Here is a 14,251-nt window from a genome sequence, read left to right as displayed (position 1 = left end):
ATAGCTGAGTAGTACTCCATTGTGTAAATGTACCACATTTTCTGTATCTATTCCTCTGTTGAGGGACATCTGGGTTCTTTCCAGCTTCTGGCTATTAAAATAAGGCTGCTATGAACATAGTGGAGCATGTGTCCTTGTTATATGTTAGAGCATCTTTGGGGTATATGCCCAGGAGTGGTATAGCTGGGCCCTCAGGTATTACTATGTCCAATTTTCTGAGGAACTGTCAGACTGATTTCCAGAGTGGTTGTACAAGCTTGCAATCCTACCATCAATGGAGGAATGTTCCTCTTTTTCCACATCCTCGCCAGCATCTGCTGTCACCTGAGTTTTTGTTCTTAGCCATTCTGATTGGTGTGAGGTGGAATCTCAGGGTTGTTTTGATTTGCATTTCCCTGGTGACTAAGGATGTTGAACATTTCTTTAGGTGCCTCTTGGCCATTTGAGGTTCCTCAGTTGAGAATTCTTTGTTTAGCTGTGTACCCCATTGTTTAATAGGGTAATTTGGTCCTCTGACTTCTTGAGTTCTTTGTATATATTGAATATTAGCCCTCTACTGGATGTAGTATTGGTAAAGATCGTTTCTCAATCTGCCTGTTGCTATTTTGTCCTATTGACAGTGTCCTTTGCCTTATAGAAGCTTTACAGTTTTATGAAGTCCCATTTGTCTTTAGTTGATCTTAGAGCCTGAGTCATTGGTGTTCTGTTAGGAAATTTTCCCCTGTGCTGATGTGTTCAAGGCTTTTCCCCACTTTCTCTTCTATTAGATTCAGTGTATCTGGTTTTATGTAGAGGTTCTTAATCCACTTGGACTTGAGCTTTTTACTAGGAGATATGAATGAATCAGTTTGCATTCTTCTACTTGCTGTCTGCCACTTGAACCAGCACCATTTATTGAATATGCTGTCTTTTTTCCACTGGATGGTTTTGGCTTCTTTGGTGACCATAGGTGTGTGGGTTTAATTCTGGGTCTTCAATTCTATTCCATTGATCTACCTGCCTGTTTCTGTACCGATACCATGCCGTTTTTATCACTATTCTTTGTAGTAGAGCTTGAGGTCAGGGATAGTGATACCCATAGAAGTTCTTTTATTGTTGAGAATAGTGTTCATTATCCTGGGTTTTTTGTTATCTCAAATGAATTTGAGAATTACTCTTTTTATCTCTGTGAAGAATTGAGTTGGAATTTTGATGGGGATTGCATTGAATCTGTAGATTGCTTTTGGTAAGATGGCCATTTTTACTATGTTAATCTTGCTGATCCATAAGCATGGGAGATCTTTCCATCTTCTGAGGTCTTCTTTGATTTCTTTCTTCAGAGACTTGAAGTTCTTGTCATACAGATCTTTCACTTGCTTGGTTAGAGTCACACCAAGATATATTTTATATTACTTGTGACTATTGTGAAGGGTGTCATTTCCCTAATTTCTTTCTCAGTCCATTTATCCTTTGAGTAGAGAGGAAGGCTACTAAGTTGTTTGAGTTAGCTTTATATCCAGCTACTTTGCTGAAGTTGTTTATCAGCTGTAGGAGTTCTCTGGTGGAATTTTTGGAGTCACTTAAGCTTACTGACTTATCATCTGCAAATAGTGATATCTTAACTTCTTCCTTTTTAATTCCCTTTGACCTCCTTTTGTTTTCTAATTGCTCTACTAGAATTTTGGGTACTATATTGAATAGATTGGGAGAGAGTGAGCAGCCTTGTCTGGTCCCTGCCTTTTTAATAAGAAATTTTTTTGCTTGTACTGATGGCTGCTAATGAAGTTAATGATAACTTTTGAAGTCTATGACCATTTTAATGTTTTAAATTAATATGTAAGTTATAAGTTGTGATTTGTTTTTACAGTAGAAAAAGACTAGTTTTCCCAATGTAGCAGCTTCTGATTAGGAAATATACCCTTAAAATAACCTTTCTTTTCAGTGAATCAATGTACCAAGCAGGGGCTCACACCAGCCTCAGAGCAAGTAGGCTTTTTGTGTGTGTCTAAACAGTGCCCTGAACAGAGTGAACAATCTTGTTTGTACACCTGTGAAAGTTACCTTGAGATCCTTAAATATCTACTGTGGATTCTAAATTTTATAACTCACACACACATATAAACATACAATTATATTGTACCAAGTGTAATTTTTTCCTCAGGTGAAAACTCATGGTTTAATAATGTCTTATTTTTAAAAGCTGGTTATTCCTATTCTTTGCCTCACTTCTGCTTTTTCCCTTTGACTATTATGCCAGTTTTTCCAGACACATCGTTAAAGCAGAGAGAAGGAAGATATTTGGTTCTCATGAATTATTTGGTTTATTTGGTTTTTAACAGCAGTTCAGGATCTATCTATCTATCTATCTATCTATCTATCTATCTATCTATCTATCTATCTATGTGAAGAGGGGGTTTTAGTTTAGTTTTTGTTCCAGGCTGTGCATGGCTTTGTTCTCTATTGTTCTAGAGATGATTAGAGAGCTCATCTTGTGTTTTAGGTTTGTCTTTGACACTGATCCTGAGACCTTAAAATGCCAGCTCATTTGATATATTCATCCAGTTAGCAAATATTAGGACCTGATTTTGGAACCCAACATCCATGTTATAGAAAAACAAAACAAAACAGGTGTGGTTATGTACTCTGAGGGTGGAGACAGGTGTGTTTCTGTTGGGTGTTGGCCTCCTGCCAACCTCCAGGTTCAGAGAGAGATCTTCTCTCAAAGGAATAAGGTAGAGGTGATAAAGCAACACTGATGTCCTCTTCTGGCCTCTTTGTGCATGTGGTACCCCACACCCCATACACACTCCTCCACTCTGCGACTACCTGTGCTGTATATGAGAGGAGGAGTAGAAAACAGCCAGGGAAAGGACAGCATGGCATGTTTCAGGTAAAGAGGCATATATGCGAGAGGATTGCTAGGGCAAGTGCTCACAGCAGAGACCAGGAGGACTACAGAAGCAGTCGGAGATCAGAGTGAGGCCCTGAAACCAGGCCAGGACGGCATGGCTCCCTTGTTTATCCTTTAGACCAGACTGGCCTTGAATGAGGGAGACCTGCAGGCCTCTGCTCCTCCAGTACTAGGATTAAAGGCATGCACCTCCACGCCTAGCAAGCAACTTAATGTTTGTGTTACTTTTAAAAAATAAATAATGCAGTGCTAGTCCCCCCACCCCCACCCCCACCCCCAAAATAAGAACATTTGCTGAGTATCAGTTAAAGGAGCTTTGGTTAAAAATGAACTACCGGCTCTCAGATTTACTAAAGCACAAAGTTTTTAACTATGACTAGAGGTTTTTAAGGCAGTGAATCATGTGCTTTTCATAAACAGTATCTCACAGATGCAGTTGGACACGAGATAATCAGATTTTCTCTCCCCACAAACAGAACAGCTGGAAATGTCTACCAGTGTACGTGTCACAGACTCTGCTGTTCTGCTGCCTGTCTGATTTAAGTTGTGGTCAGTGTGAGGAACCTGTGAGGTGATAAGATAGCATTCATGAGGTCATGTGGTTTGCAAGTACCCAATCTTCACTGAGCAGCCTGCATGTCTCAAGACAAAGAGGAGTAGGATGCTGACCTGGCCAGGGGAAGGGGTGCTACGAGTTTTAAAGTTATGTTATCAGGAGCTGCAGCGCCTGAAAGTAAATGAGCACTGCAAGTCATTCATGGGCCTCCTTCACCCTCAGCCCTCAGCCTCCAGCACTCGATCCTAGTGTAGCATGTGTTTCTGTTTCAAGTGAAGCTGAAGGAGGTGGCCATTGCTTATTTTTCCTTTCATTCATTCATTAACTTGTTTATTTACTTTACATCCCAATCATTTATTTTTTATTGTAGAAAAAACTGCTTGTAGAAAGGTTATATAATGGGTTAGGGATTTTTTTTATCAGAAATTTTTTTCCAAGTACACAATTACTAATTTTTAGCCTGTCAGTATCTCTTTTTGAATCATACACAAAAAATGACTACCTACTTTTATATAAGCAAAGAGTAACTTTATGAAGATAGTTGTGTGATCTGCTTTACCTATGTAGAGTTTATGTTCTGTGGGCTTTTAGTGTGTTCACAGGGTCCTCACCGTCAGTCACTCCTCATTGCCTTCAGATTCCTTTCCCTCACTCTAGGCCTCCATGGCCCTCTTCCCATCTCTGTAGAGGCTCCTTGATGCTGCACATGTAATATAAATAGAAACATGTAATATTTGGTCTTATTAACCTCTTCCACTTAGCATAATATTTTCAAGGGTTATCTATATGATACTTAGTATCTATACTTCATTCTTTTATATTGCCTAATAATATTAAAAACTATGATATACTACCTTTTATCCATTGACTAGTTGATAAACATTGGCTTATTCTTCTGTTATGAATAATTCTACTGTGACCATCACATACAGACTTCCGTATGGATCTTTGCTTACCACTGTGACCATCACATACAGACTTCCGTATGGACCTTTGTTTGCATCCGAGTATATAATTATAAGTAGACTTGTGGGATTGCGAGTCAAGTCCACATTCACCAGCTAAGGAAATGCCGTACTGTTTTCCAAAGCTGTTGTAACCGTTTCCATTCCACTAGGTGTGTGAGAGGCTTCTGATCTCTAGCTAGCACTTGCTCTGTCTTTATGGTGACTGCCATACTAGTAAACTCGAGGGCTGCAGTCTCATGTGTAGCCCAGGCTAGCCTCTATCTAACCCACAACTCTCCTTTTGTCTCTCAGATGCTAGGATTTATGTGGGTTCTTATGGGTATTCGTTGTATGGCTTAAGGAAGTGGAATGTCTTTGAATAGCGCAGTTGGCCATTTATATCCATAGGGAAATGTCTGTTTAGGTCCCTTTTGCATTTTGAAACCATCTTTGTTTTTGTTTATTTGAAAATTGAGTTTTCAGAGTTTTTTTTTTTTCTACATTTTAAGTATACTACTGTTGGCAGATGTATGATTTCTGGTTTTTAGATATATTTTTCAGCATGTTTTTTTAAAGTAGAGCAACTTACTCTATCACTAGTGTGGTTTTCAGGCTGTCTTCCTTAGAATACATCCAGTACCTGATTTTCTAGATTGAACCATGATTTTTGACAGGAGAAGAAAATAGAGCTTACCTTAAAGACTTAGTCTTAGATTTGACAGCATAAGCAAGGGGATAAAGAACGGGTGAGCTCTTAACTCTCATGCTTCAAAGTGCGTCAAGAAAATCAGGAGATAAGAGATGAAAACTGAACACCTATTGGGGTAAAGGCTCTGTGGGTGAAGTGCCTGCTGAGGTCAGGTCCCTAACAGCCATGCAAAAAGCCCAGTATGGTAATGTAATCCCAGCACAAAGGGATGGAGACAGGAACATTCTAAGACTCACTGGCCAGCCAGTCTTGCCAGTTGGTGAACCACAAGCTTAGTGAAAAACCTCATCCTAAAAAGGAAATGGAAAACAATAGAGGAAGACACTGGTGTTTGACCTCTGACCTGTATATACCCCCCTAGACATAGGTAGGTAGGTAGGTAGATACATAAACATTTGTGTAATAAAATATACAAAAGCTAGCCAGGCAATGGTGGCACACGCCTTTAATCCCAGCACTTGGAAGGCAGAGGCAGGCGGATTTCTGAGTTTGAGGCCAGCCTGGTCTACAGAGTGAGTTCCAGGACAGCCAAGGCTACTCAGAGAGACCCTGTCTCAAAAAACCAACTAACCAACCAAATATATATATATATATACACACACACACACACACACACACACACACAAAAGCTTTCAGTTTCAGTATAAAAAGATGAATAATTCATTTATTATAAGCAAGTGAAGGATATCAGTTGGGCGGTAGTGGTTCACACTTTAACCCAGTGCTTGCTCAGGAGTCAGAGGCAGATGGAGCTCTTTGAGTGTGAGGCCAACTGGTCAACATAGTGAGTTCTAGAATAGCTAGAGCTACACAGAGAAACTCTGTCTCGACCCCCTTTCCCTAAAAAAAAAAAAAAAAAAAATTACTTCAATAGAGTATTTCCTAAAATAATCTACAAATGGCCAATAACCACAAGACAAAAAGTTCAGCATCATTAACCATCAAAGAAATGCAAATCAAAACTACAGTAAGTTTCTATTTTGTACTAACCAGGAACATATAAGGATATAATTAAAATTGACAGAGATGTGGAGAAATCTGAACTCTGTACATGGCAAGTGGGAAGAGAAAATGATGCAGATACTGGAAGATAATGTTTCATTTTCTCAAATTGCTAAGCATAATTACCATCTTTCCTGGAAGTTCCACACTTTTGTCTTTATACCCAAGAAAATGAAATGTCTACACTGAGACTTGTGCATGAATAGTTATAACAGTTTTTGCAGTACCCAGAAAATAAAACCAGTCCAGATGTCTGTCAGCTGATAAGTGGAGAGGTGCAGCATATCGTACAATGGAAGGGGCTAGGTAACAGAAGAATATAATACTGATGTGCACTGTAGCACAGACCAGAGTGTAAGAACTCAGTCACAGAGGGCCACACACACTCAGTGATGCCACTTACATAAGAAGCACAGAATAGGAAGATCTGTAGAGAGGAGAAGGTGGCAGGCAGCCAGGGCATGGATGGCAGCTGAGAGTATGAAGTGTGTGTGTTTATTTGGGTGATGACAGTATCCTCAGATTGCATGTGGAGATCTTTGTGCAGCACTATGGTCATGATAAAACCTATTCAAACATGTGGGCTGCTGTGTCTCTGTACCCTACCTGCTCTTTTTCCTTTATTTTGAGACAAAGTTTCACTATGTAACCAAGGCTGGCTTCTAACTTAAATTCTCCCTCCCAAGTTCTTGGATTATAGTGTATGTGCCTCTACTGACTCAATAGCCATAATTGAAAATTGATATTATTTGCCTTTTGAAAATTCCCCAAGTTGTATGAATTGAACTTATTAAAGTGTTTAAAGGTACTTTGTACATAGATATTTGTACATCTTTTGAGAATGTATTCATAACTATATCAAGTATCTTGAGTGTTCTGGTACCTTGAAAAGTTCAAGACGACTGTCACTGACCTACTAAAAGAGACCATGACATTTAGCAATTTGCAGTTGTAATGTGTCAGACTCAGACTTAGATCTTGCTTTTCTGTTAACATTGTTTACCATCCCTCCTATAGTTTTATTTGTGGCTAGTTAGGTTGTTTGTGGGTGCCTAAACAGATTAGTAGAGGACTTGCAACACTGCCAGGTGACTCCCTAGCTGTGTTAGTATGGGCAAATTTCTTGTCCCTCAGTTGCCTTGTTGGAATTAGTGGTGGAAATCGAAGTCACACCAGAAAGGCACTTCAGACAATGCCAAGGACTAATATGTCCCTGTCAAGTCAGTAGACCATAAAAGAAGTGTATGTTAAGATGATTAAGTAACTGCAATGGCATGACTTGCTGCTCTATGGTTCATGAAGCTTTTTCACTCCTTGGCATAAACTGAGATTCTTCATAGTTTATTCCCTGCTTCTACTCCTTTTTATCTCACAAGACCTAGATCCAGCCACACAAAATTCTTTTAGTTTCTCAACACGTAAAGTGTTCTCAGGCCTGTCTCTCACCATGTCACCTATACCTGAATTTCTCCTTGAACACCTGCTTATCCTTAAAGACCCAGTTCAGCTTTGTCCTTCAGCATCCTCCCTCCTGGACAGTGCCCGGCTTCTCCTGTGGACTTCTTGTGCCCTGGTGTGATACTCCAACATCAGATGCAGTCTCTTCTGCCTGACACAAGGTCTCTGATGGCAGGAGCCTTGCTTGTTTTGTTCCCCTTCAGCTTGCCAGCATCTGGTGCACTGTTTGTGGGAACACATTGGCTTGATTTGATGAATTGATAAAACCCATCATATAGCTTCAGCAATTCCTGTTAACATAATTCAGTCCAGTCAGAAAAGAAAGACTTCATGAGGTCATCTTGCTAACAGTTCTGAGGGTTTTTTTAATGCTTCATCTAAAGGTTAAATCAAATGAAATATTCATAGTGCTTTGATCTAGCCTTAAAAGTTCAGACTGAAACAAGTGTGAAGTGATTTATTTCCTGTGATTGGTCATAAATTTACATAGAACCTCATACATGCCTAACCTCATCGCCACTGGCATTAGACTGCTGTCTAAATATTGCTAATGGTTTCAATTGTGTGAAGATCCATCAGCTGCCAGGAAGAAGCCTTCAGCGGTAGTCTCTCTTTGCTTACCCACAGGACTGTGTAGAGCTTCCTTAGTGTGACAGAGTCTGTAGATGGCTCCCTCCCTTCTACTCTGGAAACACGTGGACGGGATCAGGTTCTCCAAAGTTCCAAACTTTCTGCCTTTCACATGTTGGTACACAGATCTTCCCTGCTTCTGAACGTGAATTAACCATTGTTTTCAGTGTTTTTTAATGACTTACCTAATGCTTTGCTTTGCTTTGCTTGCTTGCTTGCTTGCTTGCTTGCTTCTTTCCTTCCTTCCTTCCTTCCTTCCTTCCTTCCTTCCTTCCTTCCTTCCTTCCTTCCTTTCTTTGCTTTAAGTTACTAGTGTTTCAGTGAAGTGTCTCGGTATTCTAATCTAGACCATTTCTTAAGTGTTTGTTGCATCTGAGGATTTTGGCACACAGCGATCTCCAGATGATCACTTTTATCGGTTTCCTATTCTGGAAAGCTTTTGCTTTGGATGCCTGTTTCTGGTTTTAATCTCTGTTGTGTTTATAATACAGTTTTTTGTTTTGGCTTGGTTTTTCTTTTGTTTTTGTTTTTTGTTTTTGTTTGTTTGTTTTTGTTTTTGTTTTTGTTTTTTGAGACAGGGTTTCTCTGTATAGCCCTGGCTGTCCTGGAACTCACTCTGTAGACCAGGCTGGCCTTGAACTCAGAAATCCGCCTTCCTCTGCATCCCGAATGCTGGGATTAAAGGCGTGTGCCACCACGCCTGGCACAGTTTTTTAAAAGAAGCTGATAATTAAGAAAATTTGGGGCCTGGCTGTATGTACATTATAATTTATAGTTCCTGTGCTTAGGAGATCAGGTTGGCAGTGGTGAAAAAAAAAGAAAGAAAATGTAGCATGCAATTACCTATTTTCATTTGTTTTCAATTCTGAAATCTGGAAAAAGCTATTAAAAAGTATTCTATAGAGAATCCAACAAAATTATTGACCAAACGTAGGGGTAGGTAAGATGTGTAGAACTTAGCTGCACATGCGACTGTCCATGTGACTATCATGCTTGACGCCTGCTTTCCTATATGAAGCATAATGTATAGCTAGTTATTGGTGTTGAGTATTGCTACACAAATGTTATTCAGCTTAAAAAGATCTGTGCTTTACAGACACTGATACACAAAGGCAAATGCACAGATGGAGCTCTGCAATCTGATATGACTCAACCTTGGAAACTTACTGCAACTGTTTGCAGCTCACATGACTCACTTCAATAGTTCAGACCTTGTCTAGGAGTGATCAAAGTTCATTTGGTTAGGGGTTTTTTTTGGTATGCGGATGGCTTTTTCCACTTTGTTGTGGATTGATTGTCTTTCAAAATACCCAGTGCTCTTTCCTCATTTTTAAATCTCTGAATGTGGAACTTGTCTGGACCATGCAATCTCTGCTCGCACATGGAGAAGTTATTTTAACTTGAATAATATGCATCATTATCTATAAAATGCCATATAAATGTTTTTATTAATATCTTACTAATTGTGAGAATTACTTTGTTTAGATGTCAAAATTGGAAAAATGTCATTCATGTCTCTTTAAAATCAAGTAAAAATGAACTCTAATTTTTGATAAGTTAATGATACTCTAGAATGTGCCGTAAAAAAATGCAAACACAGAGAGAACACGTTATCTCCCTGACTCCGTGGGCCCTTGCCCAGGTTACCAGATTTTCTCAGCACAGATTTCTCTGCTACTTAGTCGTGGTCTCTATCTAGAAGCCTCAAAATTCTGAAATTAGGTCAGGTGTTTGTTTTACAAAGAAATTTAGCATACGGTGGCTTAGTTTCTAGAGTAAACTGATGGTGAGTTCTGAAATACTTACACGTACTTAAAATCTCTGCAGATTCTTCCTACTCGAAAACTTTAGTGCCAATCTTAGTGTGAGGTAGTTGTAGTTGTTGCTCTCAGCTTTTGTGTTTGAGTTCTCACTATCATGCAGTTAGAAACTCTGCTGCTTCCTGTCAAAGCCTAACTAAATTCATCAGTCTATGAACATAACAGCTTCCTGTTTTCTTATTAACTACACAACATTTTGTGCCTTATTCTTTGTGCGTTATACATCTCATTACCCTCCTTTGTCAGTGCCAAATTGTTGGGGTTTCCATGCTTACAGAGAAAGCCTGAGTTCTGATTTCTCTGTGTTAGTGCAGGACTAAGGTTTTATTAATTTTTTTAAATGGTTTTTCGAGACAGGGTTTCTCTGTATAGCCCTGGCTGTCCTGGAATTCACTTTGTAGACCAGGCTGGCCTCGAACTCCGAAATCCACCGGTTTTATTAATTTTTAAAGTTGTGATAAATGTGTCCAGTGTCTTAAATGTTGTTTATATACATTCTTCATGTTCTTCTACTCTGTTTCTTAATGCATAACATGATGAAGTAGTCCACATCAGGTAAGAAGCAGTGCCCTCCCTCCCGCCCCCGGTCCCCGTGTGTTTCCGTCTGTCTGATTGCTGATATTTGCATCTAACATGGAAATGGGTGGCATGAATGTGCTCAGGGCCTGTCCAAAATTCTACCAGCTTTTTAATGTAGTTCACGTCTTACTGAATCAGAATGCTAAATTATTCAAAACTGATTTTAAAACCATCCCTGTAGTCCAGGGACTAAAGATAGAGATAAAGTATATGTCCAGTAACAAATGTTTTATGCCTTTCTGTAATGCTTCCTTAGGATGTAAAACTCCAGCATCAGACCTATCTGTGTTCTCAACTATGTACAAGGTCCTGGGTTCAGAACCCAGTAACTGAATGAATAAATGAATTCTTTTGTTTTTTGGTTGAGATAGGGTTTCATTTTATTGCCCAGGCTGGGATTACAGGTCTGTGCCACTGCACTTGGCTAGTAAGTGGGTTTTGTTTGTTATTTTATAAGTTGGATTGCATGTAAGCAGTGCTTTTTTTGCTTTTATCACTGTCAAGGATCAACTTGCGAGTTAGCTCTGAAGCACATTTGAGTATGTGGGAGTTTTTTATATTTTTATTCTACGTGTATGACTGTTTTGCCTGCATATATGTATGTACATTATGTGCATGTCTTATGGCCATGGAGGCCAAAAGAGGATGTTGGATCCCCTGAAACTGAAATTACAAATTATTATAAGCTACCATGTGAGAACCAAACCCAGGACCTCTACAAGAACAGCAAGTGTTCTTAACCACTGAGCCATCTCTCCAGCCCCCTCTATTTCTTGAGACAGGGTCTCTAATGGGGCATGTCTCCACCCTCTCCTTGTGATAGGGCTGTAGCTGCGTTCCACCACATCAACTTTTAATGCGTGCTAGGGACATGAACTCAGAGCCTTGCACTTGTGTAACAAGCAGTTTACCTACTGACCCATCTCTATAGGCCCCAGGGCTGTGCCTGGTGCTGTGGTACATATTTGACTCTCAGCAGCTGAGAAGAGGAGGGAGGAAGACCAGCTTAAGATCATCTTCAGCTGCAGGCACTAGTCAGTTAAAGGACCAGGTAGTAAACGTGAAGGCGAACCAGAAGTGAAATTTCCAGGCAGTGCTAAGGTATGAACTCTTACCACCTTTCTGGCTCATAGCTTAAACATGGAAGTCAAAGTTCTTAAGAATGGTGTGACCCTTGTGCTGGATTTTATGCTTCTTAATGTACATCTTCAAGAACTGACCAGGCACCTCTGAGAGCTGTGTGCTCAGAAGTATTATAGTTTCTTAGAATGGCCGGGGGGTGTAGGAGAGAAATTTCCCATCAGGAGGATTGTTTAAGCAGATCATGGTGCATGTCTAAAAGAGGCACCATTCAACCATCAAAGATGGTGAGACTAAGAAGTATGGAGGTGAACCACCAGGTGGGAAGAAGGCTGTAAGGCTAGTCACATAATGACCAGTAAGCTTAGACTTATCTCAAAAGATTTTACAAATGTTAATATTTGTCTCAGGATTATAGGCTGTGGGATTACTTTGTTTTCTAGCTTGTCTTTAGTTGATTATTGTTATTAGATGTTATTTATATAATAAGTTTATAATAAAACTAAAGGCATAATGAAGGCAATGTTGGCAGTTACCTGACAGCTTCTTTTTATGTAGAGCATGTCCTCACAAGAATGAAATGACTGTAAGTATACATATCTGTAGGTGTGTAGTTATTGGTATACATATCTGTAGGTGTGTAGTTATTGGTATACATATCTGTAGGTGTGTAGTTGTCAGTATACATATCTGTAGGTGTGTAGTTGTCGGTATACATATCTGTAGGTGTGTAGTTGTCCATCCCCTCTGTTGTTTTGTCCTGCTCCTCTTAGATGTTGACTTTACATCTCTGGTAATATTTGACTGTTTCAGTTTTAAGACTGAGGAATAAGCACAGGTTCAAGCCAGGCAGGTCTCAGCAAGGGGGGAGTGGACACAAACTTTCACCCCAACCAAGAAGCAACCTAACATTGACACCCACTTGCAAAGGAAAAATTCATTTTCTCCATTGGGTCCTCACTGGGTATATTAACCACACTTAAGGTCAGGATCCATGCCTAGCAGTAAGTGGCCAACACAGAAGAACTCAATGGTGGTTTTGTCTCGCTTTGTTTGGGCTTTCTATGTCTTACTGATCTTTTGCTTGTTTATTATGGTTTCTGATTTTGTGTTTTTATAGTGTGTGTGTGTACATGCATGTACGAGTGTGTGAGTATGTGAACGTGTGAGCATGTGAGTGCATGAGCCTGTGTGTGTGTGGTGTGTGTGGGTATGTTTCTTATGTTTTCTCTTTCTAATTCTGGTTTGTTTGCTTTTTTTGTTTGCCTGTTTGGTTTTTAGAGAAAGAAGAGCTGGAGCTGGGTGGGCGGGGAGGAGCTAAGAGAGGTTGGGGAGAGGGAACCGTGATCAGAAGATACTTTATGAAAAAAATTCAATTGAAAAAGACTGAGGAGTCAAAAAACAAATAGGAAGTTGGCTTGGACATGTTAACCCTGATCTTCTTTGTACGATAATCTACCCGAGACTCTTCTCTTGGTGTGTCTCAAGACTACAAAAGGCTCCTTGACTTATAATGTGAGTCATGATTCCTTTATTTCCATAGCAAATCTCCCTTGCTCTTTCTCTCTCCTCACTTCTCCCCAGCTTCTGAGTGAATCTCAGAAGTACTTCAAAGGACAGTGGGAACTTTAAAACACATATCTGATTTCACCTAGGAATTTCACAATTAAGGAATTTTTGTTGTTTAGTATCATAAGAATACATGTTTATATTTGTCCAGGAATTAATAAAGGCAGTAAGTCTCCAAATAGTTTGCTTAAACTATGTGTATTTTTCAAGACACACAGAGCCAGATGTTGTGGTTCAGCCTCCGAATCTCAGTATTTGGGGTGGTTAAGGCAGGAAGGTCACAAGTTCAAGACCACCTGAGCAACATAGATTATTCTGTAAGACTAGAAACACAAAGGGAGCACATTGTTGGAGCAGCAGTGTTTAATTTAATATGTGTGTCAGGGGTCATTTAGTTTGACATTAATTTCCAAACTCTGCCTGTGTCCACAAAGGAGACAACTATACAAAACAGCTAGTTTAAAAAGAATGTTCCTGCCGAGCAATGGTGGCGCACGCCTTTAATCCCAACACTTGGGAGGCAGAGGCAGGCAGATTTCTGAGTTCGAGGCCAGCCTGGTCTACTGAGTGAGTTCCAGGACAGCCAGGGCTATATAGAGAAACTCTTGTCTTGAACTCCCCTCCACCCCCCAAAAAAAGAATGCTCCCAGGGCCCAACTGGGGGAGGGGATGCATTGGCTCACAACAACCTGTGTGTACCCACTGGGGTCAAGACAAGGCAGGCACTCATTGTCTGGAAGATCAAAGTCCTGACACTGAGTTTGTTCTCACGGACTCAGTCCCACTGCGTTTAAACAGAGATCTGCCACAGAGACATTTGTTTTCTTGCATTCTCCTGTCACTCAAGGTTAAGCCAAAGACTCCTTGTGCATTAGACCAGAGTCCTCCCTCATTGTACAGAGTCCTCCCTCATTGTACAGTGTCCTCCCTCCAGTGTCCTCCATCCTTGTGTAGTAGACCAGAGTCCTCCCTCATTGCACAGTGTCCTCCCTCCAGTGTCCTCCATCCTTG

The 14,251-nt window shown here is 40.1% G+C and overlaps 1 protein-coding gene across 7 annotated transcripts in view; it reads left to right on the top strand.

The window, feature by feature from the left end:
- Evi5 (ecotropic viral integration site 5) overlaps positions 1 to 14,251 on the top strand; it is a 137,086-nt gene that overhangs the window by 116,781 nt on the left and 6,054 nt on the right. Inside the window, exon 20 of one of the 7 annotated variants that reach the window (XM_029477110.1) lies at positions 10,558 to 10,567. The exons of 5 other annotated variants lie outside the window; for them this stretch is intronic. In XM_029477110.1, the coding sequence (XP_029332970.1) occupies positions 10,558 to 10,567 (10 nt within the window). Of the gene's footprint in view, positions 1 to 10,554; positions 10,568 to 14,251 lie in introns of all 7 variants that reach the window. One more of the 7 variants, XM_029477113.1, reaches the window with a different exon arrangement.

This window comes from Mus caroli, chromosome 5 (assembly GCF_900094665.2).
Source record: "Mus caroli chromosome 5, CAROLI_EIJ_v1.1, whole genome shotgun sequence".
NCBI lineage: Eukaryota > Metazoa > Chordata > Mammalia > Rodentia > Muridae > Mus > Mus caroli.
Note: the sequence above shows the minus strand (reverse complement) of the source record. Positions and strands in the feature narration are given on the sequence as shown.